This window comes from Lepisma saccharinum, chromosome 4 (assembly GCF_977018435.1).
Source record: "Lepisma saccharinum chromosome 4, izLepSacc3.1, whole genome shotgun sequence".
Classification (NCBI taxonomy): Eukaryota; Metazoa; Arthropoda; class Insecta; order Zygentoma; family Lepismatidae; genus Lepisma; species Lepisma saccharinum.
Genome location: NC_139232.1, coordinates 112,625,819 through 112,653,449, shown reverse-complemented (window position 1 = coordinate 112,653,449; position 27,631 = coordinate 112,625,819). Strand labels below are relative to the sequence as shown.

General features: G+C 36.2%; 1 protein-coding gene across 5 annotated transcripts in view; it reads left to right on the top strand.

Moving 5' to 3' along the window:
* Positions 1–27,631, top strand: part of LOC145986776 (uncharacterized) — a 145,375-nt gene that overhangs the window by 92,563 nt on the left and 25,181 nt on the right. The window contains exons 5-6 of one of the 5 annotated variants that reach the window (XM_083121193.1): positions 3,848–4,067; positions 8,633–8,657. The exons of 1 other annotated variant lie outside the window; for it this stretch is intronic. In XM_083121193.1, coding sequence (XP_082977319.1) covers positions 3,848–4,067; positions 8,633–8,642 — 230 coding nt within the window. In that variant the 3' untranslated portion in view covers positions 8,643–8,657. Of the gene's footprint in view, positions 1–1,377; positions 1,909–3,847; positions 5,379–8,632; positions 8,658–10,693; positions 11,198–27,631 lie in introns of those variants that run through there. 3 more of the 5 variants (XM_083121192.1, XM_083121185.1, XM_083121177.1) reach the window with 3 other exon arrangements.

Genomic DNA, 27,631 nt, shown 5'->3' with positions numbered 1-27,631 from the left:
ACCTTGAAGTACTTCACAGTTGTAGTTTTCAATTCCTTTAGGTCAGTGAATCTTCTTTGGAATACTTATAATTGCAGCAATTTTAATGAAGTTTATTCAATGGCCTTTTTTTCATCATCCTTCAATCATCTATCCTTCCACAATGGCAGAATTTTCTGTGCAAGGTCCTTGGTCTTCCCTTACTGGAGGGTAAGTTTGAGTGTGTTGCAACACATGTGCTATCACTAATCTCATTCTAAAGCTAATCCCTGCACACCTTCACTTTGGAATATATTTCAATCATACTGTTGCCAAACACAGACTAAAGTGTAAATCACCAACCCAGAGACCTTCTGTAAACAAACTGTCTCACCAATTCGATGTATCACTCCGCGTCAGACCTTCCCGCACGCATAGAACTCGCCATGTTGAAAGTGGCGCTACTTCCTTGCTGTTCACATGATTATTTTTTAGAAAATAACCAATGTTATAAAATATCATTATGTACACAAATCTCTAAGCTTGTTGAAAGTTACAATGCATATTCCTACAAAATGTTCACACTTATCTTGCCTTGTCATGTCACCAAGTTGTTTTACGAAGTGCACTATATTTGGCGGAACAAAAGTTGTTATTAGGATGCTTGTCTAAGTTTCCAACTGCAATAAATTTACGAACTTTCTTTGTCTTGTTTTGATCATCATCATCAATATATTTATTGGACTTACAGCATTGCATATGGCTGTTTATGCCCATTATATATTTTATTTACATAAGATACAATTTACATAAAATCTACAAACAAATTTTAAATACACTCCTATCTATATCAAACCTTAGAAATATACATTACCATGTTATATAATTTTGTCTAAAAAAATGCAAGTAAAATATATTCAATTCGCATGCAAGAAAGAAGCCAAATTTATGGGAAATGATTACTGGTGCAAAGAGTTAACCATAAAGGTGAAGCAATGAGTACCAAAGAAAGAGCATTGGGTTTAAAACGTCATTTGCGGCAGCATATCCCATACGACAAATTGGTCGTTGTTTTACCTTACTTAATGAATCCTGTAACAATGCTGGATTTTTGTGTGGATTATTTTACTTCTGTGAGTTTGCAATGCTTTCTGCATGCATGTGGTTTTGTTTACAAAAGGTCTCAGGGTTGGTGATTTGAACTTTAGTGCCTTCTGGCTACCAGTCTTCCCTGCCTCTATACATCAAAGTTGCACATTCCACATGTGTACCTTTAATATCAGACACTGAAGGGGTTCAAATAAAGATGTGAGGCAGGTTAGCATATTTCTAAGGAAAAATAAAGCATGCGATCTCTGTAGACTTTGAACAGGCAGTGTGGATTCTTTGTAAATGAAGTAGAGCTGTTGTTCGTTGCAGGGTCAAGGAACTTGTTACCTTGCTCGCAAGCCGAATGGTCAATTCTCCTCTGCCCAGGTCCACTGGTAACTGCTAGGTACGTAAGAAGACATTGCAGCTTTTACATTAAGCGAGACATGGGACATGTGGAAAGTGCTTTCAAGCGATTGGTTCTCTTGGGATTTGGCTCTGCTGTGAAATATGAGAGGACTCTGGTGTTTTTCAAAAAACCAATGAAGTGCTTGGCTGAAAGTGGATTGAACATGAATCTGTCGGAAATGAGGCAATACGAAGAAAAATTCCTTGCCTATAACAATGAAATTACCAGCACTCATAATGAAGTGTTGTCCGAATTTAACCCTTACAAGGAGGAAGTCAGAAGATGCTTTGAATCATGCAGGAATGTGGTATTGCAGTGATTACAATGCAGGTTTTGTGGACATGTGCATGTAATTGAGTTGGTGAATTTGTAGTCTGTTCATTTATTGTATGTAAAGCATGATTTTTTTTTAAAAATAAAGATTCTTCAACAGTCATTCTGTTTTTCTTTATTTTTATTTGCAAAGCATTGAAGTTTAGCGGAAAATCATAGAGCTTTTGCGTTATATTTTCAACCTTGATTATGCGCTAAGATTGTACACTTTCTAGTGCAACTTTAAACGTTTCTGACTATTATCCCACAGTCTCCATCAAGATATTGCTTACATATTTTATCCTCCATATCTGTTCCTTCACTTTATTTAAATATTCCACCAGGCTTCCAAACACTCTGGTGATTAATTAAACTTTCTTTTTTGTAGTTAAGGGTGTCTGGCCTCATTGGGCATTCCATATATACTGTCTATTTTTGGTGCATAAGGAGGGTGTAAAAAGGAAGTTTCTTACCAGAATCATCTTATTATGCACATAGTTGTATTCAACAAAGATTATGTTCAAAGAGAGGCTTCTTTGAGATTTCAGTTCATTATAGCATAATGAGTTTTAATAGTCTATAGATTAAATCTTTTGCTTGAAGACAAGACAGATATTGTGGAAATGTGGGTGTGACATTTGTAACAAATCCTGTTTGAAGTAAACATAGGCCAGATGCCATAATCGAGAAGTGTGCATGTTTTATCTGATTCAGAAGCAATTACATGCATTGCTGGTCTTATGCAATGCAAGAAGTCTCGTTTACATGGCAGTGAAAATCTTCATTATCTGTTTATGGTACAAATTCTAAATTCAATTCAATGTAACAGCAAGATCACAGCCTCATATTCTGTTGGATGATATCAGACACTTTTAGTGGGAGAATAAAGCCTTAAAGGTCTTATAGAGAAGTAATAGAATCTGTGGTCATTTGATTCTGTCAACATAAGGAAGAACTTGTTGTTTTCTTGATTTACCTTTCACCTGCAGCAACTGCAGTTGTATATTTTCCGAGTCCTAATGTGTAGTGGCTAACCAGAGGATCTCTGTAGCTTTTTTCTTGTTGATTTTGTATATTCATAAGTGTGAAGTACAGCGATATGCTCTTAAAATGAGGAAATTAAAACAGAAATTGCATGCTTTGAACTTAGAGGAAGTCGATCTTGTGATACTAAGATGACATTGGCTCAGTTCTGCAATCAACAAAACTATTTACAAGTTGTTCTATTTATAGCTTCCGTAGCTAGTCAATTTAAGTATAACACAACTGTGCATGGTATTATTTTTATAAATTTGCATGTCTTATATTAGTAATTTCTTTAATTTTTGGAGTTTATTTGCAGTGCATGTATCTTGGTGGTGACATGTTGTTGCACTTAGTGCATAACAGTTTTTTTAGCTTAGACTTTTTCGTTAACTCCCCACAGCTCAATTTTCTCTCTGGTTGTTGTGTAAGAATATGTAGTTTCTTCTCAATTGCCTGACAGCAAAGCAAGATGTCCATAGGTTATTACAAGAAAAGTTATGTGGTACTAGTGCTGGTTCTGTCCTGTTTCCAAGGGAAAGTGCTGAATAGGAAACTCCTTACTCGTAATCAAAACAATATCTAGCATTTGTGGAAATGCTCGACTAGACTTGGGGACTGCGTTAGCATTTTTTAAAAATAATATCTTTGATTTTGATTGTGAAAAATTGATGTTTTTAGATATCATCCTAGGAGAATCTTTATGTTGATTGCTTTTACGGTTCTTTGTATTTTTCTACAAGAAATAGCTAGACTGCAGTGAATACAATTTGTATGCACACAATATAGAAACCAAGCAATATAGAAACAACTTTTGGCAAATCGTGAAGATGTGGATGAGTAATGATATGATGAAACTGATGAAACACAAAGAACACCTCTGCCAACCATCATTCTGTGAAACAAGACTTTCAAAAATGTCATTGCTGAGACAAAGGAAAGAACCAGAAAAGCCCCCCTCCAGTACTCACTACATTCTGTTTTTAATATCCTTGCTTTCTTCAAGCTCCTGTGATTGCTGGGAAATTATGCTATCTAAATTTTTTCCCATTTCAGTGATGGGAGCTTTGAAGACAGAAAGGGATCTTAATGCAGAATGGTGTGGGACAACCTGGCAAGAGGCTGGTTCGCCAACAGAGGATGCTCCGGCGGTTGGGATTGGTAACGTAACAATCAGTCGGGCTGCACAGAGGATCCGCCAGACACCAAACAGCAACAAGTTGATTCTTGCTGCAGAGATGGTTTCTCAGGGTGCACCGTATCGGCGTGTTGCAAGGTTATTACAGATCCCTAAGAGCACAATTTTTAATTTCATGATGAGGAATAATCTTCGTCGAAAAGTTGGACATGCTGCACAATCGGGAAATTTCAACAGTTCCTCGTAACTGTCTTCCAGTGCTGACCTATGGGGTATCCCAGGTGGCAGCGCATCGTTTGAGGGATCAGATTTGTAAAATAGTTATTATTAAGACTTATCAAGTGTACATCACATTAAGAAGACTTACAAAGCACCTGGCAAATTAATAAATGTTTCTGGGTTGTAGCAATAACACATTACTTTTAAAACCATAAAATAATTAGGCATAGTCAATTATAATTGATACGTTTTCATAATAGAAATTGATTATTAACATCATGGAAAATTGAAACTATAGATGGATTTGGGGCAGCGTTCTCGTCTACATATAATGATTTCATATGGAATGATCCAAACTTAATTTCACTTAAGTTTCATTAGTTTCATTATTATATCAGAGTTTGATATCAAGTGTTTCAGTTGTTTTTTGTACCTTGCCATGAGCTAAATAACAATTTCAACAAGTGAAATTGCTGATGAAGGAATTTTTAAAAATGCTGTTAACTCGGCCCATATAGTAACTATAGAGTTTGGATTGGTATTATACTAAAGCTTATGCAAAGAGAGGAAATTTTTTGCTTTTCCCACACTGAATAAATAGTTATAATTGAGAACAGATTGATTGATTGCTTTTGTTCAACTAGCAAGTGCATAGCTGGTCGATATGGAAGAAAGTCTGAGAAATCCAACATAATTTCTTGCTGCTCATATGTCACGCTTCCCTTGCACAACCCTCGTGCTGGTCAATTTGTTCCATTTTTGTTTGAATATGTCTCCGGGGGAGGGGGGGGGGGTAGCATAGTCTTCAAGGTCTTGAAAAAATGAACGACTTTTCAACAACTCTCAAAACCTGAGTACCACTCAGTCAATCAGTAGAATTTACATGTTCCTTTCCACTTGAAAACTATTCTTCTAAAAAAAATTTCTTGTGCTTAAGTCATGTTGTACTTGTTGATCATTCTACAATAGTTTTGGCTAATGCAATATAACACTTGTTAGCATTCAGATGTTAAGTTGACTATTGTTTCTTGTGTAGTTGATAATGACAATTACGGCATTTTGTACTCTGTGGTTCAGCTTGAAGTTCGAAGTAGATCCCAAAGTTGAGATTGAAGTACAATTAATTTATGTTTTCTATTGTTTTCTTGTACCTTCAGTAATTATTGCACAAGTGAAAGTGGTGAGTAAAGTTTGCAAGCTTTCAATTGAACTCTGAAGGGTTGTTAGTTATGTAATTGTAAGGAATATTTTTCAGGTGTATGTTGTTTAATAAAATAAATATTTATACAGTACCTTCTGAATATTTCTTTTGCGATCAAACACCATTATCTTACTTTAAATCTTAGAAATCAATATGAAAAAATAAGACCTCAAGAGACAATGCTAAAGTCGTTTTCACGTTCAGAAGACACAATGGGCTCTTATGGGCAATGCTTTTCTAATGGGAAATACGAGCGCGCTGTTGTGAAATTTCTGGATTTACAAATTTAGCTTAAGTAAAATCGGTACCTGCAGCTTTGCAGGAAATTTTGTAGAGAATACGATGGTGAACACAAAAAACTGGTAACTTCCTTGCATAATTTTAGATAAATTAAAAATGCAAATTTTCTGTGAAAACACAATTTTTACATTGTTTTCATTCCTAACGTTGAAACATGCCGTAAAATTGAAGCATTCATTATTATTAAAAAAATTGACACTGTTTTTTAATTGTCATAGGTGATGGTGGTACTCAGAATTTGTCAATACTTTAAAGCATATTTGCATTAAAAAATATTCAAATAAAGTATGTGGAGATTTTTTATATTCGTGCAGTAGAAAATGTCGTCGCTGGTCATTTCTTGTTCTGTAATTCCAAATAAGAACTTCCAGCGACAAAGTTGTTGAGAAAATAATGAAATTATTTTTTATAACCACTCAAAGGTTCCCAGAAATATTACTTCCATGCATTTGGAGTTTCTTTTTAACCCGAACAGCACGCGAAGTAAGGAGACATTGTCTGGCCATCTTGAGCTGGCTCACCGCAGCATTCTGGCTAATCACCACCAAGTTTTCGAGTTGTTATTTTATTTCCATTCAGTAAAAATATTAACTTCATGCAGATTGTTATAATAGAATTGAAATTACTTAAATTTAATAACTGACAATTATTTCCAATGCTGCTGTTGTGAGCAACATTAGTGTTGTCGCAAATACACGTTGTTTTTACATTACTGTCGACATTAATACTGAAATGAAGATCACCTTTCAGTTTTCAACTTACATATAAATTCATAGACACCATATTAACCTTTGAAAGGCTTTCCAACACATGACAAAATATGGGGCTTCAAGATAGAAATATGACATGCCTTGCTTGTCATTCACGTCTTATCAGTTCACGTGGGCCATAACTCATTTGTTTGTTTGGGTTGCAACTTGAATCTAACCCATGTGCCAGGTTCCCCTTGCTTGAGTGAGAGATCTGCTTTGGTCTGTTTAGACTTTTTCCCCCTCTTGAAAAAGTGTTTTCAGTTGTGTGAGCGCTCAGTGATTTTTACTTTTTTAAGTGATTTCTGAACGTGCATTCGTGTGTAGTGATCGCAATGGATCATAGTAAAAAGGATAACTAACGTTCACAGTATAATATTAATATTAATAATTACATATAATTATCATTGTATATAGAAAATATGTAACACCTTCATTGTGAAGGAAGGTCATCATTTCCCGGCGACATGAGCTAGCGCTGTATTGGCAACACTGTGCGGTTTCTCCATAAGCACCGTTGTGTCTTCTGAACGTGAAAACTACTCTAGTATGAATATCTCCCCCCTTTTGCTGAAATGCTGTTACCACCTTAAGGTGGTTTTTACCTTTGTAATTTACTTGAATATGTTAGAGACATGCAGGAATGTGAGGTCATACATGCACAGTTAATGCTCTTGGCACTATTTGCCACTAGTTTAATGTTTCTCTGTTGTCTCATTGCAGAGAAATAGTCTGACTAGATTTTTGTGATGTCATTAAATCTATTTTGAAGTTTTCTTCACGATAAGACTGGACTAAAACAAACGACAGTCCTCTATGAAGATAAAAATGCATTTTGTGGTTATTTAAAGAACATAAGAGACAAATTTGTGGAAGTTTTATAACATTATTTTACAATGTGAAATAGAAGATGTTAGACAATGCTAATAGTATTTTTACTATTAACTAAACCACATGAAAATACTCCTGCTGCAATTCCTTTAGTAGTCAAGGCTGAGGCAGATTACTCGTTAGCAGTTTTATGCACTTCTTCATATGCAATATTTTCTCTCCTTCCTGGTGTCGAGGTGCAAGTATCATAACATGGCATTTCTGAAATCGTGTTGTTCATTTATTGGCAGATTTCAATTAATGCCTGTCAACAATTAATGTTCAACAGTGAATACATCCTGGGGCATGCTGTTTGCAACAATGACAAAACAGCTACTGATCCCACTGAAACTATGCATGTTGAACAGCTACTGCGTAAGACAAGAATGGAAATTTGAAGATGGGGTTGCAGATTTGAGAGAAAGTCTAAGGACTGGTTTTTCCAGAAGGTGTCTGTTGGGAACAGTCTCTTCTGGGTTAGTGAGGCTCTGGCACCTGAACCCATAGCTGAGAGTCCTCTGGGGTTGTGCTTCATTCTTGTGTCTGCTGAGTGCCCCTCCACGGCCTCAGCTTTTATCATGTATGGAGATTTCAAGACTCGTTATGGCATCTCCTGTAGTTCGTTGTTGTTAAGAGACTTGTCCTCCCCATTTTAGGTGGTGGATGCATGTAGCCCCAGTACTGACTCACTTAGGACTTCTTTGTTTATTGAAATATAACATGATGCTCGAGGTGAATATTGAGTAAAGCCAGGTTCATTTAATGTTAACTAAGTGTAACTTCTTCAAATCAAGACTATAGACACAACGCATACCCTCTTTTGTTGTCCAGATTTTTAGGTTGACCTCAATCCTTCTTTAGGACAGACAAGATCAAGTGCAGGACATGCTAAATGGTAGAAAGAATAACAAAATTTGTTCATGATCCCACTGGTAGAATGGGGTCAGCAATTTTCTTCCAACTGCAATGGATTGGTATAGGTTTCATTCATCAGATATCATTTTCTTCTTTTTGAGATTTGTCTGCACCTGACCTTACTTCAAAGTTATTTCCTTTATGGTCAAAAATATATTTTTGCAATTTTAACTACATTTTTGTATTATGTCACCTTTATCATTACTGTTGTTTGTAGTTATAACCCCTAAAGAAAAATGGATGTTGATCTGAAAATTTGGACATCAAAAGTAGTTACATGTTGTGACCATACATAGTCTTTCTTAATTTTACGATGTTGACAATACATGATATGCACCCCTCCTTTTTTTTTAATCTAACTACTTATATTTATGACTATTACCATTTGTTTTATTATACACATGGATAAAACGTCTAGAGAGTAAAACATGTGTGTGTGCTGTTTCCAGCCTGGCCTGATGTCACGCGTGTCCCGCAGAAAGTTGCTGATATAAATACCCAAGGAGAATCTTCCAGCACAGATTGTTTCCTTCATCCAATTCGACAGCACCGCAGACGAGAATCGCAGATACTTATGGATGCCGCAGAGAGAGTGTTGAATACTGGAGAGAGCATAAGTTCAGTTTCTCGAGAGCTCAACATTCCTCGTACAACTCTTCGAGATTATATGGCAAGAAATGGCATGAAAGCACCTCGTCATCGATGAAGTGAAAAATTATTTTTCTATGCTCCAATAGAATCACAAGTGAAAGAGTTCTGATATTTGACAAGTTCCAGTTCTTAAATACTTGTATTATTCTTGGCTAGATACTTAATTAACCTTATGTTAAGTCTTTCACCTGTTCAGTAGTTTTATGTTGTCATTCTCAGCAAAGCATTGAAATGCTAATAAACTATTAAGTGTTCTTAATAATGGATCTTTAGAATTGTGTAAATAGGAAGTAATTATATTTCTCTGTGTTTTGTGAGAAACAATGGTTTTAACTCATTTGCACTTTATGAATATTTCACATTATTTATCTCTCAATGCCTGTTTCAGTACTGGATCGACTAAATTTATTATTATTATTATTATAGAAATGCTAATTATTGTAGGGAGATCAAATTGCAGTACATGAATGAGTGTAATTACATCAAACTCTGGTAGTAGCTGCCTCTCTGTTGCAAACACAAGGTCTTGTCATATTGGCAAGAGTTGTAGTGAGCATAGTAATGGTGATGAGGTCAACCAACATGTGTGGTTATTTTTGTACACCCCTTCCTTCAGTATCTAAACTGGGGATCAAAATTCTTCTGTACTCGAAGAAGGGTCTAATGCACCTCATTTTGCTATCATTTTAGATATCCTAAATGTTGTCCTACAATGTACAAAATAGCATTTCAGTAATAATAGACCATGTCAACCTAGTACTAAAACTCTCTGCAGTTCCAGAATGCTCATGCACATAATTAAATTCATTGAACAAGTTAACAACTGTGCTACTGTTAAGGTTTGCCAGTAATGATGTCGAGGAAAGCTTTGATTATCAGGCTTGGTGATTAATTTCTCTTCAGATGAAAGCTCCATTATTACTGCATGCTTTGATATCTTACTATCAAGCATTGTGTTGTACAATAGTTTCACTAATATGGCAACTTAAGTCATTGTCTAATTCAATTCTGAAATTCAATTATGAAAACTTTGTATCCTTGAAAAGCAATGTGTGTAATATTGATTCATTTGAAGTGCACGTGATAAACATGCATGTCACACAAGAGTATCTATTCATCTATCCATTTTCTAAAGAAAACCGGAGAAATGGCTCACTACACGTTCATTCATTATACACTGTAAATTTCATGAAATTTTCTGGTTGACAGATTGTGAAACAGCAAAAGTTGTACATTTGACTTGCAGTTTCTCAATGAAGTAATTTATTCTTGCAGTTTGGTAGTATGGAGGCTGTGATTGATTGTAAGTATGTACCGAACTAAAATTGATGAGCAGTTTGTTAAAATACTTCTAACAAATTTCTCAGTCCTTGGGATTTGTCGAGCCCTGAGCCTTATGTCTCTATATACACTTCTTTTAAGAGAAAGTGATGCATTTGTTAGAGTTAAAGAGATGAGTGTACTTGTGAAGTTGTTCTGCAGGAGTAACAGTCAGCTAGGTCAATTATTGAGTCAAACTCAGTGAATAAGATAATATCTCTAAACAAAAATACTTAGAAGATTATTAATATCAAGTTAATAATGTTCAACTCAGTTTATTACAAAAGTAACAACTAAGATTTTACTGAGGAGTATCTTGAATCTCGTAGGCGTTAAATAGTTTCTAGACTTTTTGTGTTGTTTCTTTCTGAGTATTATATTCCGTAATAGTTAGCTTGTTAGATGCTTTCAGATAATTTAAATTTGTATTAATATTTTATACTTAGAAAATTTCACATTAAATTCTTGCACATTCACATTCTTTTCTGTGCTTAGTGTGAGTTCTGAACCAAGTAACGTAATGTCTGTGTTGTTTACAGAATCAGATGTGGGGTCATTTGATGTGTGGCATCTTGAAAGCCAAGATGATGATTTGTACTGTACCAATGCTTCGGGAAGTAAAAGACCGAAACGGTATCGTAAGCACAGTGAGGCATTACTAAGACAAGCAGCTGTCGAAGTTTGGAATGGGAGATCATTCAGCAATGTTGCAGACAAATATAATGTGCCACGAACTACCCTCCAGAACTTTGTGTGGAGGCATGGGCTTCGCAAGGGACAGAATTATGTTTGATATACTCTCATTGTGGTCCACCATTGGCAGTGCCCAGTGCATTGACAGTTTGGAAGAAACACACAACATTATATGTTTATAATTGAGCAAACCATGATGAATCAACGACACAATCCCTTATTTGTATGATATGTGACAAATAATTGGAATAAAGTTATTGTGTGCATACGTAACACTTGTACCAAATTGTAATGCGGCAGTATCATTGTATCCTAAAATCTGCTAGTCTTTTTTCTCTCTCTCTGCAATAAATTGATGCCAGTATTAATTGTGTGTGGTTGAAACCTTTGGATTCCTTTAGATTTGTCTTAATTTACATCACTTTTCTACCAGGTGATTAATTGGAACGATAAAGATAACTGATGATTAGTTGAAATTCTTGAAGAGAGATCCATCAGTGCTCAGGCTGGAATTTGGAACTTCATGGTTCTTCATGTGTTCATGGTTACATCTGTAAGTCTTTGGAGCACAGTACATTGTAAAACTAAAACTCTTCTTCAATCTTGGGCCTCCTGTATGCTAATCAAAATACCCCATGTTTGATACTGGGTGTAGGCACATATTGGTTTGGATCCCACTTTAAACTGTAGGTCCAATCCCTATTAGGTTGTATGCATAAGTGGACTTAAAACAAAACTCAGGAAAACTCTTCTTCAATCTTCTTAAAATTTCTGCTTTTCAATAAATGTGTGTACAAATTTAAGAAACCGACTGGCACAATTATGTTACATTTTGGCACATGTCAAACATACACTGTTAATATTTAAGTGAAAAATGATGGTTCGTCCAGGACTCAAGTTTGACCTTGGCATGACTACTGGCAGAGCCAGCATTTTTCTACCGGAAGGCTACAAGTTGTAGAATACATTAAGTATGTTTTAGTATAAAGGAGCATGTATAGATGGGGTATGTATAGTTAAGTGGAAGCCTTAACTTTCTTTGCCATGTACACAAAGTAATGAGGAAATAAACAAAATATTTTGAATAGCTCAAAGCATTGAAACTTCCATCAGGTTGGATTTTTTATTTCTGTTATACATTAACTCATTTGTTCGTAGCATGAGTACAATGGCAGATAAATAACAACAATGCATATGTGTATTGCTTACAGAATCAGTTTGCAATGCTGATCACACAGTGATTGTTGCTGATCCTCTAATCTCACTCGATGCCTGGAATCTTGAAGGCACAAGTGCTTCTGGTAGTAGAAGGCCTAAAATATACCGGAAACACAGTGAAGCAGTACTAAGCCAAGCTGCAATGGAAATTTGGAATGGAAGCACGTTCACAATGGTTGCTGAGAAATACAATGTACCTCGAACAACCCTTCATAATTATATGAGGAAGCATGGTCTTCAGAAGACTAGGAAGATTCTTATACAGCAATAAGAATGAGTCCAGAAGAAAATCAGGAGTATTGCCTTATTAAGGACAAGTATGAGATACAGAATCCAATAACACACGGTAACTTTAGAGACCATTTTAGTGAACTTTTCAATGTGCTGGTGAGGAGTGTCTAATATTTGTTCTTATGTTTTAAAAGCTATAACAGGGTGGCTATTCACTGGTAATTCTGCGTAAATTATTGGCTCCGGGAATTGTGTGAATTTCTCTCCGTAGACATGATAAATGGCAACTTTTATTAATCCAAGTCACGTTGAATTTATACATGTATAAATGGTTTAGCTTTTATTGTTATCGGGGAAGGAAAAGAAAGCTGCCTGAAAACAGAATTCTCTCAATCTGCTTACTTTGTTAGTATCCTTTGGAGAAGAATCCATCTGACAGAAGATTACAGCAAGATAAGGTATATTGAAGTTGATTATGCAAATTTGAGTTGAAATTCTTTTACAATTAACAATTTTTCCTAGATTAGTATACTCCATAACATTTGTGACTTGTGGTTGTAGATGTATTTTGAGTTGGAGTATGTGAAATGTCAAATGTAAATTTTACACCTTAAATTAAATACTTTAAACATACATATTGTTTAGTTGAATTGAGTTATAATTTTTTGATACATTGGAATCACACAGACCCTTCATATTGTTAATATATTTGTGTGTGGGTGGGTGGTCAGAGGCAGTTAGTTATATGTAAGGTTGAAATAGAGAAAATATCTGTTCGTACCCTGGAATTTGTGGAATTTTCGCCTTGAGTGCCTAGAGTGGCCACCCTATAAAACTGTTTTAATTGGCATTTCAATAGCGATTTTTAATGTTTTGTGTCAAATCATAACTTCACAACTGTTTATTATGTTAAAGCCAACTTAAGGTACTCCCAGCTACTGTTGGATATACTACTTAATTGTACGTAATCCAAAATTATTCTTATGGAAAACTAGTAATCATAGTGAAGATTCAAGAAATAACAGAAATTATTAGTTATCCAATTATTAGTGGTTACCTTTGAAGATCAAGGAAAATAAATTAGTCTTCCTTCCTTTCACCTTCTGCTTTGAATTTATTTATGAACATTGCTACACATTTGTGTGGCGATATCTGCATGCATTGAAATACTCCATTCTTACCTTAGGTAAACACTTCTTTTCTTTGCTGGATGGGTACGTTGGAAATACAACAAAATAAAGTTTATCATAGCTGAGAGCTTTTAAAAATTTTGAAAAAAATATAATTTGTAATATTTCAGCATGGAAATTTTGTTCTCTTACCCTTTGTAACTAACCAAACAGGATATTTTTTTTAATTTTTTTTATGCCTTTTGAACTATATCTGCTATTCTTGGCAAGATTTTGGAAAGATTTCATTTTAAGCCCAATCATGGTTGGTGCCCTGGCTCTAAGGTGAGATTACTGCAGGTATCTTTCTCCCTTCTCTACACCCTTAAAAAAATGGCTAATGAGTAGCATTGACAAAATAATTCTGAAGGCAGTCAGTCATCTCAAATACTTGCAACTGTGCACATCTCCAAGAAAATGTTGGTAATAAAAGCTGTTGAAAAACCTTGTATAACATTTACAGCTTCCAATGGTTTTGCTAATGGACAAGAGGGAAATCAAAGTTGTTGCATAACAATGCACCACATATTGTCTGCAAGTAGATCATATGTTCGCAGAGAATAAAACTTTTTGAGACAAGCTGCAGAAGAAGTAATGCAAGGAGCAAATGTAACTCAAACAGCAAGAAGGTTCAAAATGCCTCGCACAACTCTTCGGTGCTACATGCGTAGAAAAGGTCTTCTGAAAAGGAAAAAAATATATATGTGAATCATTCTGTGCTTACGGTGTCTTGTTTTTAGTGTGTGAACATTTAATGATTTTATAATTATTACTATTTAAAAATTATTAGAAGTCATCAATTTTCATTAGCCACTTACTAGTATTATCTACTTGGGTGATGGAAGGAGCTAAAACACATGCACAGGTTCACAGGTATAAAATGCTGGGTGTGTATCGCAAGGCATGGTACGGCTCCATGTGCTCTCGTTTCTTTTATACCTGTTAACCAGTAAGTTTTAACTTCTTTTTTCAGTCTCGGAAGAAAGTAACAAGGGGGAGAGGGTATTGAAAATGTGAAGAATAAACTATCAGTTGCAGGTCTGTTTAATTCAAATTTGCATTAAGACATTTTTTTTGAATTTGCTGAAACTATGCTGCTTGTACTTTATCAGGGTGGCGACAGACCTGGAAAACCAGGAAAAGTCGGGAATTTGAGGTGTCAAAAAAAAGTAACGGAAATGTCAGGGAATTTTGTCTTCATTGACTTTTTAAGATATCGTTATGGAACTCTGCACGGGAACAGGAAATCTTGTTGCTAAGATTGAGTCTCAACTTTTAGGCCCCTTTTATGCACAACACGACCAAGGTGCCAGAAACCAGTGATGGCAGGAGGAGGAGGAGGGGAGGGAGAGAGAAAGAGAGAGAGAGAAATATTTCCGGAGGGGAAGAAAAATGTGTTAAGCCTCTAAATAGTACTTGGATAATGCATTGAATTATAATTTCTTCTTGTTCGTATGTGAGTAGTAAAGGGACAGAACTGTCAACAGATGGGATGGGAGCGGGTGGCGCCGTCCGATAATTGTAAAAGTAGTGAAAAGTAGAAAATAAAAAAAAAATGCACCAATTTGAAAAAAAAAACAACAAAAAATCAAGGTCCTACGGATTAGGCATAAATGAAACAAGAATATGAGTAGTAATTTATTGCATTAGTAACAGTGAGTCCTAACCTAATTTTCGGCATAATCACCATCATTGTTCTGGCATTTGTTGTAGCATGGCACCAAATTTTGTATGCCAATGGCATATGTGTCTGACAGCAAAGACGAACTATCTCTACCGCAGTGTAACTGTCAAATACTTGTCCTGCCACAAACCTCTTCACTTGAACAAAGAGATGAAAGTCGGTACATGCAAGGCCAGGGCTGTACAGGGAGTGGTCCAAGATCTCTCAACTGAAGTGATGCAAAGGGCCCGCGTGTACTCTGCTGTATTGGATTGTGCACATTTGATTGGCCTGTGAATTGTCTGCACCATCGTCTGACCATACTATCACTCACAATGTCCAGTCTGTACACCTCACACGATTGCTGGTGGCTCTGTGCCAAATTCTGAACGTGCAAAAATCTGATTACTACACGTAGGCTACATCGTCGCAGTTGGTGGGAGACTGTATGAGAGCTGCAATCTTTAACCTAGAACTGCCCTAAAACGGCTGCATTGCGACTGTACCAGATTACAGCTACATGCCACTAGTGCTGCGTACAGGCACCATTGGAGCTTTTTTCTAGACGCCTCTTGTATATGAACTTTCAGAAGCTGTTAACAACAGAGTTTTCCTGTTTTAATGTTTGGTTAGCTAAATCAGGTACCTATACAATGCAATTCTATAAATTCCTTGCGTTAAATTTCTAATACCTACATACCCTTGTCGTCAGCAATAATGGTATAACTGCATGTTGTCAGTTTCACAATCCTGTTGATGATGTAAGGAAATATGACACTTTCTTTTGTACAATTCAATTGTTTGACTTATATGCAAGAGTTAAGTTTTTTTTTTCTTTACAAAGAAAGAAGTAGCTTTACGCATCGAAAAATGATTCCACACTCAATGGTTCTTGCAAGCAGAGGAAATATCAACATATAATACCGAGAATGGATAAGGAGACTGATAAATTACAAATTGTATTTCTTAATCAATCTCTCTTCATTATAATCTCATTTAGTATATGGTGATTTACGTGGGTGGTTTGAAAAGTTCTCGGAATGGAATAGAAAGAAACGACTTACAACAGTGATTTTTTTTTATTTTTCAATGTAGTCTCCCTGTACACTAATGCACTTGGTCCAGCGATGTTCCAATGCCTTGATCCCATCTCGAAAATTAGATTCCTCCAGGCCTATGAAATACGTGTCAACTTCGGCTATTACTTCTTCCTTTGAAGAGAATCTCCGTCCACCGGGGAAACTTTTGAGTTTGGGGAAAAGATGGAAGTCTGAGGGAGCCATATCAGGCGAATAAGGTGGATGTGGCAACAATTCGTAACCAAGTTCATGAATTTTTGCCATGGCAACGACACTTGTGTGAGGGCGCGCATTGTCCTGATGCAAGATGATTTTCTTTCTTGCCAAACCTGGCCTCTTTTCCCGTATCTTATGCTTTAGTTGGTCGAGGAGATTAGCGTAGTATTGTCCCGTAATTGTTTGACCAGTGGGAAGATAATCGATCAACAGAATCCCTTTCGTATCCCAAAACACTGACGCCATTACCTTTCTGGCCGACCGTATTGCCTTTGCTTTCTTTGGTGGTGGTGAATCAACATGTTTCCACTGCTTTGACTGTTGTTTTGTCTCTGGGGTATAGTAGTGGACCCACGTTTCATCTGTCGTCACAAACCGGTGCAAAAAATCTCTTTGGTTTCTCTTGAAACGAGTCAAACATTGTTCGGAAATGTCCACTCTGATGTGTTTATGGTCCTGTGTTAAAAGTCGCGGCACCCATCTTGCAGATAATTTTCTCATATCCAATTCAACTGTTAAAATGTGATACACCCGTTCGGATGACATTCCTATAGCTTCAGCAATTTCACGCACTTTCAGTCTGCGATCCTCCATGACCAATTTATGCACTTTTTGAATAATTTCTGGGGTAGTAGCACATTTTGGGCGACTACTACGTGGATCATCTTCTAAGCTGTCCCGACCAAATTTAAACTCGTTTGTCCACTTTGGAACAGTTGAATATGAAGGAGCAGAGTCCCCCAGTGTGTTCAGAAAATCGGCATGAATTTCCTTTGCTTTCATACCTTTCTTTACGAAGTACTTAATCACCGCTCGAATCTCAATTTTTTCCATCTTCACAAAGCACTGCACGGGAACAACTACAAAGTGACGTCCGCACCACAGATCTCTACCCAGAACACTGACGCGCCACGTGTTTGTTAATAAAGGATGGCCTATTACTATGCGGGAACCTCGTTGTCCTAGCACTGACATCTGGTGGTGATTCCGAGAACTTTTCAAACCACCCTCGTATATTGGTTATATCTATTCATGATTTATATTGGCAGTTCCGAGAATGTTAACATTATTAATGAAGCAGAACCATTTAACAATGCATGTGTATGGTTGCCAGACATCAACCACTTTCTTCTAACATTTTCTGATCGTACTCTGCTGATGAAACATTGTTTTCTGTGTTGTCACCATTTTGGAATGGGGTTTGCTTTATTTGGAATCAAGCAATCTCAACAGTTTCTCATTTCTGACAAAATAAGACAATAGAACCCCCATTAATATACTTTGGTTCAATTTATCGATGTCAAGATAGTGAGTATAGGGTATTTGTGCTTCATTTATTTAAGCTCTTATAACATACACTTCCATTTCTTTTTGCAGAATTATGAAATGTATTTACTTAGAATTTTTGGGCAGATCTAAACTGACTACTTTTTTTTTTTTTGTATACATTCTTTGCATAATTGCATATTAAATGCTAGTAGTACAGCGATGATGGAACGATTTGAGTAATTAATTCGTATGCTGTTGCAGCCCCCTTCGATTTGGTAGATGAACAAGATCGGTGGCAACACATGCAACAGCAGCAAACAAACAAACCCTGGATAGATGACCCTTTGCTTCGTCCTGTACGTATCTGCATTAGGCGAGATGAGACTGTGATGAAGAAAGCTGCACAGGATGTTTTGAATGGGGGAAACGTAAGCCGTGTTGCAAAAAGATACAACATGCCTCGTACCACTCTGCAGCATTATATGTTCCGATGCGGATTACTCAAGTGGAAGACTTCACGTCATTGTCCCACAGATCAGCAGTAAATGTATGTATGCATCCATTATTATTGGGGTCTTCTCTCATCTTTCTAATAACTTTGTATGCTGCCACCATTTGCATATATTTTATCTGCAGTGAGATCAATAGGAACATGCAACAATAAAGTTGAATCACTCATCTGGTGAAATTAAAGTAATATTAATGTAATCTACACATTTACAGATTCAAACTTGCGAGAATCATATTTGTATCACAACAAAAACATTGAGGTCACATGATATTACTTGAAAGAAGTGACTTTATGTCATGCAAGAAGATAATGGACCAGATTGTGTATTGAAGGAAGAAAAGAAACCTGTTGAAAGTTGTAAATGTTTCAAATTGATTTTAAATTATTTTATTTGTTTTAAATGTAAAGGGATGATTTTTTTTAAAGCAATTATACTAATTTTTGCAAGACAATATTTTTCACAATGCCAAAATTAAATGCTAACATATTTCAATGCCTATGTTTAGTCACATTTTACACTATCATGACTAGATGTAATATTTTAAACTGAAATGTGGATCACTCAAAGGACCCTCAATTGCAGGTGAAGTCCAAAATATCTTGATCACAAGGTGGCAGCATTTGGAAGGGATGCCCATTAATAGCTACGTTCATATTCAACATAATACAAAATATAAATAAATAAAAACCCTAGAGGCACCAACAAAAATAAAACTTTGCCAACATGACTGGAGCATAGATCACAGAACATAATGTGACATTTAGTTTCCTTTATACTCATGTTAGTTTTTTGTTAATGTGATCATGACCATGTAACATTTATGAAAGCCTTTGAAATTGAACATTTTTACAGTGCTTTAAATATGTTGTATTGCAGGAAATCTCTCAATTTTTAAAAAAGTTATAAAGAATTCTGTTTTCAAATTAGCAAGATATTCATGTGTGCCAGCTATGAACCAAGGAGTTGTATGATCTCAGTTTGTCATATTTGAATGCATAAAAATACATAACTATTAGTAGCAAATATCAAGAGAAATATTGTATATTTATCTCCTCTTCCATTCTTACAAAATTCTTCAGCATGCTTCTGATTCAATTGTGGCTGCATCATATATAAATAACCTATGGTGCAACAGCTCGTGAGGGCCAGGGCCTATCTACCGACTCCACCTGGATGTGGTAGATCATCCAACCAGTTTCGGGGTGACATCTGATCAGCACGATGAACCCCCAGTCGTCGTCGTAGGTTTTCATGACCAGGTTATACTACTCATTTGTAGCTCCCCAATTTCCTCACGATGGTGGGTGTCCACTGGTCTCATACACAGCCCGAAATCTCAATAGAAAAGTTGTTATGCTTACCCCAGGAGACTCGAATCTGTGCACGTCCCGTATCCGGAGCCCAAAGCAGGGTACCTTAGACCGCACAGCCACGGTGCGGGACGGCTGCCTGATGTACAGACATTGTTTGTAATTTATTGTGTGAGGCAATTATAGTAGTCTTATCAGAGATTTTTCAAGTTCACCTTGGAAATCCATGCTGCAACAGAAGTGAGTGTATTAGCCACTCATTATTCATCAGATGATGGCCGTGTGCTGCACAGCACACACAAAAGTTTCCGAGACATTTAAACATTGGTGTACATTGTGGCTTTCCGAGACATTTAAATGTTGGTGTACGTTGTGCCTGTTTGGTTTTTAGTATTCTTTCAGCGTGAATCTTATGATATCACATAGTGGTGTGCCATAGGAGGGAGTAACCTACAGTCATTTCTCCCTGCAATTTTCATTTTCTGCTCCACACTCCGTGACTCTTTTACATCAATTCTAATATTCTGGACTCATCTGATATTGATTGATTTGCTTGATTTTACTTCACATTTTGTGCCACTTTTGGCTAATTTGCGAAGATAGGGATGAGGGATGATATGATGAAATTGATGAATGGACTCTCACAAACATCTGTGCCCAGGCCGGGATTCGATCCGGGGATCCCTACCTGATATAAGAATGGGCGTAATTGTTGTTTCAGTCAGGATACACATTTAAAACAGTCTAGTGATGAATGAGACACACTATGCTTTCTCATTTTACAATTGTGACCCTACACAAACAGAGGGGAAGGGGGAAGGTATTGCTCATGCATTCTCTACCACTGTACTAGAACCAGCAAACTTTTTAACTGCACAATATATCTAATAATGCACATTCGTGGTTGATATTGTGACATTAAAAATAGCAAGTAAATTGCATTCTGTTCAAGACACTACTGAAGTAATAATGCTTGTGTAAATGTTTCCAGCGTCATCACGGAGCAATGACCCGCATCCAGGTGCCAGCTATGCTTTTTCACAGCAGATGCTAGTGCAAGATATGCTGACCCCTTCAAGAGTGTGTGTTAGACGAGATGAATCTGTAATGCGGCAAGCGGCAGAGTTGGTAAAGCTAGAGGGCAATTTGACACGGGTTGCCAAAGAATTCAACATTCCTCGCACGACCCTTATTTCATACATGCGTAGAAGTGGACATTCCAGATACAAAACGAACTGTGATACAGCAGATCAATATTGAAGACTTATTCATGTTGTACATAGTTTTATAAGAACTGCACCTTAAAATTAAAAAAAATGACTGACAAGTGAAAATGCTCTGCAACAATTTTTAAAACATAATAGAGCTTGAAGGAACACACGTTGCATGAGGATTAATAATTATTAAGGATGTTAAGTTTTCAGTCATGATGACAACAAAAATAAACATGGTTAAAGTGACATGCTAAACACATTTTTTATTCATAATAAGTTGTGAAATAATACTAATGTAGGGTTTCGTGTGATTTCCTTGCGAATTTCACAGTTTGTACACACATATAGCAAAATACTGCAAAAATTGAGAATCTTCTTTCCGAATTTTCTACGCATTCTAGATGATGTGTTTTATTTTTGTAATTGGACAAAGTTGCCATTTTCTTCATTATTTTTTTTCCTTCGTTATTTTGAGCTCATCTTTTGATTACAAGAAGTTGTTAGAGAACTTCAAAATATCTTCACGGATTAACTCAAATTCCTTGCTTGTTTTAATCATTCATCAAAATAAAAGTTCCTTCTTAACCTATAGTGGAACCACAAGCAAAAAAGTCTGCGCAGACTCGCGACTCCTGTGCACCGTGGGGGGGGGGGGGGGACAGAGTGGAGCATGCTTACTTATGACAAGAGTTGAAAGGGATAAGAGGGAGGTGCACGGAGACTTTTCACTGAAGGTCTTTTGTTTGTCGTCGCTCTATAACGATAAATTTTTCAGACAATTAACTGACCTTTTCCCATAGCGAAAGTTCAGGTTTCATATTAAGTCCATTTTTGCTGAGATAGGGTAACTTACAGTTCAAAGTTGTATCCGAACCACTGTCCACTGCCTCCATTGGAATTTAACTGGAGACCCCTAAATTACAAGGTGACAGTTCAAGTCACTGCATTATCAGGAGCCTGTCCTTTTCAGTGAACATTAATTTTCCAGTAAAGGGACAAAATGTCACATGTCTCACTAAGTGTTATGTAAGTAATGTTCTTCTTTATCAACTTATATTAATTAGCCACAAAATAGGACAATTTATTTTCTATTTGATTATATGTGGGTTGTAAATTTAATAGTGGCAACTATTTATTCTCAAATGATACAAAACAGATACATACCTCTGTGACACTTTTCGAGCCCTTCGATGTAGTCACCAGCATTGTGTACAACCATTGCCAGCGATGTGGAAGTAGGGACGATTCCTCCATGTAGGAAGTGAGGAATTTCCTACAGTTCATTTATACGGAGTTAAATGCACGTTATAAAATTAAGAGCTCAATGTACGTACAATTGACTTTGTTAGCTACTGTCAAGAGTTAACTGGTGCCATTCCTTCCAGCCGCATCCCAAGACGATGTACACACAGGCTAGGAACATCGGTGGTCATCCTATAGACAGATGGGTGAGGAGTGGAAAAGGGGCAGGGAGAAGGTTGCGGTTTTTAAAATTCCATCAAGGAAGCATCGAGGTGCTCCTCAATCAATGGTGCCAACCCCATCAAAATTGTACTAAATGTAGCACAGTTTGATTTTCATTGGTCCCTAGCATCCTGCTTTTGCCATAATGGTCAAATCTAGCATAATCTGCAAACGCGAGTACCTGGGAGGGTGAAATTCATAGGAATAGGTTTTCATGAAATAGAAATAAAACAGCGACATGCTTTTTCTACAACCATGCGACGATCCATCCTCTACCTTTATTTATTGTTTCAAATTTTGTCTGTACCATGATGTCCAGAGGACTACATGACAGAACGCTTGAACTCTTGCATATTTCATTTGTTTTTTTTTAAACTAGTGAATACTATAGTTATTCTGGTTTCGTGATAAAAGCTTTGTCACTCTGTTATGCTATTTTGTACAATGATCTATTTACATGGTTACATCAACATACTCATTTACATTGTCTCGACTAACAGTTGTTTAGTATTCTTCTTATCATGACTGGCAACTCACTATGTGTAATTTTGAAAGATAAAGCCAACTAACTGTCTTTACCAATTAGGCAACTGCCCATTTCTCAACTTGTACAAACATTTTATAGGTCAGTTCTGATACGGTACACAGCAATGTCCCAAAACCAAGCTTCAAAAAGAATCTATTTTTAACAGAACCCAAATCACTTCACAATAATTAATCTAAAATAAATCCCTTTATATTATAAATATGACAGCTGTACCATCCACTTTCCTGTTATTCACAACAAAGGAGGAGGAGAAAAAATAAAATATTGTGTTATACATAACACCATTTCATTTGTTGAGCCATTCTACACAATTTTGTGTAGTGAATAATAAGTAACGCAATTTCAAAACTCGAAAAGTATATGCATAATTGAACTTAAAACTGGAGTTATCCGAAAAAAGTAAATAATAAATCCTAGTACAATTTAGAAGCATTTAGCATAATTTCAGAGTTTAAGCAACACTTTTTATTATCCTCAATGTACACAACACTGAGAGGGGACAAAATCGAAATTCTTGCAAAATCTGAAATATTGTCAATACTATCTTCGTTGGTTTTTATAGGTTCACATTAAAATATTTCATAGTTCAAGGGGGCAAGGGCCCCTTGCCCTACCTTGTCCGTGGGCCTGCAGGTAACATTCTAAATGCAATGGATAGTACGAGCGATTTGTGCGACTGCAATTGAACACATTTTTTAAACCTTCCTCAGTTTACCATAACTTCTTCCTACACTTCAAAAAAGCCAGGAGTCGCCACTGTGTGGAAGTCGTAGTAGTTCTGTAGCAGTGCCTGTTCTGTTGATGGTTTGAATTGAGCAGTCGATAGCATGATGAATCTCTGGAACAGTTCGGAACCTTCATCTTAGGGATCAAATCAAAGTCACAGAGGCTGGAGCTAACAAATCAGCCACAGGTTGCACTACATGTGCCAGAGCATTGTCCTGCAAAATGATGGGAGGATTCAGCAGAAAGTGTCCCCTTTCTTTCACAACGCAGGTCTCAGGCTATGTTCTAAAAATGAACAGTAATACCACGCATTGATGGTCTGTCCTGTAGGTACGGTGAGAATCACCAGAACTTTCACATTAGTGGGGTTCTGACTACACAACTTTAGACCACCAACTCCAACAATACTCTATTGCTCTAGTCATTGTGCATGCGCCTAGTGTTGGAAGGAAGAGTCCATTTACTGGGAGGTAGCTTAGGTAGCAAAGTAACGTGTGGTATAAGTGAGAAGCACCGGTTCCGTTTCATGGCAGTGTTGCCACCATTAAATTTCCAACCCACGTGAAGCCGCAGTAGCTCAGTTGTTAGGGTGTCTGACTACCATGCGAGAGACCCAGGTTCGATCCCCGGCAGGGGAGAACCGGGACTTTTTCAACCTGTTCAAGCGGCTCCAGCACCCACCCAGCATCGTATAAAGTGGGTATCTGGAGGAAACTCTGGGGGTAAAGGCAGCCAGGGGCATGGTGCTGATCACATCACCCCCAGCTTGGCCGAGATCAAGAAAGTGTGGTGCTCTGACTCCACACCCCCTATACGGCTTCATGGCATGGTGCATATCACAGGGGAGTACTTTACTTCTACTTTTTTACCCACGTGTATAAGATTTCTGTTTTTTGAAAATTTTATATTTTATTTTTATTTTTAAATATTTATAGTTAATAGAGGTTTACTGAAGTTTTTATTTGTCAGATCCTACATTAAATACAAATTTACACATAGTTTAATTACTAATAATGTTAAACAAAAGTGTATTGCACTAATTGTTTGAGCGTACACATGACGTTGGAAAGATTTTATTTTGATTGAAAGTGTAATGTGGAAAGTATAACTGCCAGAAGGAAGCTTTTCTCAATACAATTTATTTTTCAGTTCCATATCTGGATTAGAGATATATTAAAAGTGGTACTTTTTTTAGAAATACAATTTCTGTTATATGTGTGCACATGTTGTAAACTACATGTGGTTCATTTGTCAATCGTATGCCTGTTCTGGTTCCAAGGTTGATTAACTATCAACAAAGAATATACATACATATTATTTTTAAATTTGAAATACAGTAATCACATTGTAAGTTCTTTTTTGATACTTTTTTTTTTTTTTTTTTTGCCATGTATGCTCTAACACGTACAATTTTGAACATCCTTAGTGATAAAGAGGTTTAGATTATTTACCAGTAGAGTTCTGGAAGAGTCTAATCTAACTTCTTCAGCAACTTGAGATGAGAGTAACATTAGTTCTTGAAATCTTGTTTGTATTTGTGTTATTTAGCACCGATTTTCTGCCACTTTTGGCTAATCATGATGATGATGATATTCACAAAGAACACCCATGGCCAGGCTGGAACTTGAACCTAAGAACTTTGATGATGAGTCAAATGCTTAAGGTGCTCAAAATGTGTGGTGTTTCTCCAGAGATCACTTGGTCTATAACTGAGAGATTTCTTTCCATTCTAGACCAGGAGAACTTCCAAGACATACTTTATTCATTGATCACCATAACATTTATATGGACTTAATGTAAAGGAAAAACTTAGCATATTTGAAATCAATATAAAATGAAGCTACAGTTATAGTGGACAAAATCTGGTTATATGTATGTGTGCACCCATGCTTGCATGCACACATGCATACTCACAAAGTTATATAGTCCTTTTTTTTCTGGTAATACGTAACAGTAAACCATGTTGGCACCTTTTCCCTAGCTGATGATACAGAAAAGCAAATATAGATAAGTATTTTTGAAAATACAATCCTATATGAATAAAGGAAAAAGTAGAGATTAAAGAGAATCATCAATATCAGCTGATACATGAATATGGTGTATAAGTATTCCGTTAAAATTATGGATAATGCTGTTCTAATATTTCTGTGAATGGCTTTCCTTGAATGCAAATTCTGTTATTTTATTATTGTACTTATAGGTATAAAGGTATATTTCATGTACATTGATTTTGTAAGTCAAAATATGTATTTTCTAAGGCAAAACCCATAGCAGTTACCTGCTTATATACATTGAGGGGTGAACAAATCATTCAACTTCGTGGAACTTTTGCAATTTTATATTGGATTGGTAGAATATTGGTTGGGTGTATCAGTATTGCTTGTAATTTCCTCCAGATCTATCGCTGTTTAGTGAACAGTGTTCAGTCTTGAAGTGGAGCTTCTAGATAAAAACAATAATGAAAAATTGCACTAATCTCTTGATCACTGTTGAAAACCATCCTTTTGCATTTTGATAGTATCTGTAATAAGAGGGAGATTTTACACAATACAATGTACAAGGTAATCCATCTTGTCATTAGTTCATGTAAAGGTAAATGTTTCACCAATTACAGCACATTTTGTTGACTCGTAAACTGTTGTGTATCTTACACACTTTTCAATAATTATTTCAATAAAGACTTGACCACAAATTTCTCATTTATTTACTCATCAATCATCATCCTTAGTGTATACAAACATCATTTTGTTTTTGTAGATTACGAGAGAAATTTTTAGTTGAACTAAAGATTGTCCATTCTTAGCATAATGTGCTAACACGTACATTTGTGTACGCAACATGTAAGGTGTTCCAGTTGATAGAAATTCATATCAGCATGGGACGAAACAAGTTGGTAGATTCTTCCATGTACTAAATTTTATCTTTCTGGATACTACAGTTTCAGAATTTTTTTCCTTCCCTGTGTTCTCAGATATTAACAATTGAAAAATATAAATTATTTGTTTCTGAAGAGTTGCTTACTTAAAATATTGTCATTAGAAACCATATTGGTAGCTCAGGGTAGCACAGATGTTCAAATTAAGATGATTAGGGCTAATGATGGACTATGGACACATGATTCTCAAAAGTTGAAAATTGGAATAACAGAATGTGCTTTGATGTAGTCAACTTTAGAACTAACACCACATTAAACCATCACACAGTGATAATTTAGTTAATTGTTGAAGGAAGGAGATTTGTTAGGTATGAAACAGTTCTGCTTCATGTTTTTTTGTTCTTGCAATTTTGAGTATCCTTCTTCATTCATTTCAACTCTCAAGCATATTACATTTTCAACTTCAACAATGTGATTAGATTGTTAATAGAGAGCAGTATTTGTATTGGAATGATGTGTAAAGTAACAACTCTCTGTGGTGTTTGCAGAATCATCTTTCTTCACTCCTGGTGCAGAGAGAGCACAGAGCTATGCATTACACAATTCTGTGTTAAACCAAGCTGCTTCTACAGTAGATATGATGCCCTTCAGGATCAGCAGAAGACATGACACAAACGTATTGCGGGAAGCAGCCGAGAAAGTGGAGTCCCACGGAGGTCTAAGACGTGTTGCTAAAGAATACAACATACCACATACAACTTTATTGTATTTTATGCGCCGTTGTGGATACCGCTCATCAAACCGTAAAACAAACTGATTAGGATATCATATACTTTTTGTATAAGTGATAAATATGCAATGAAAACTCACATTAGTGTATGTGTTGTTGTGTGTGCTTTATCTTTTCGAATAGTGTCGAAAATCAAGAGTGACAATGGTTATTGAAGCATGTACAAAGTTAAAAGCAACAGAATATCTTATTGAGGAACATTTTTGTTCTCATTTTCCTCATACTTCTCTACACGTGTAGAGTATTTGTCATATTACTGCATGGATGCCTAAAATCACATGAATAAAATATTAATAGGTAAAAAACCTGAATGTTGTTGCAATTCTAACATTTATCATCTTAGTATGATCCTGTGTAAAATTGCATAATATTGATTTTTTTTCTGAGTATTAACATGCTGGAAGAAGTGTTTTAGGGAAAATGGAATGGAATACGTAGACTTTTTTTTAGCAGAACTCTTCAATGATCAATTAGCTGAACTTTGATTCAAAATTTTTACTA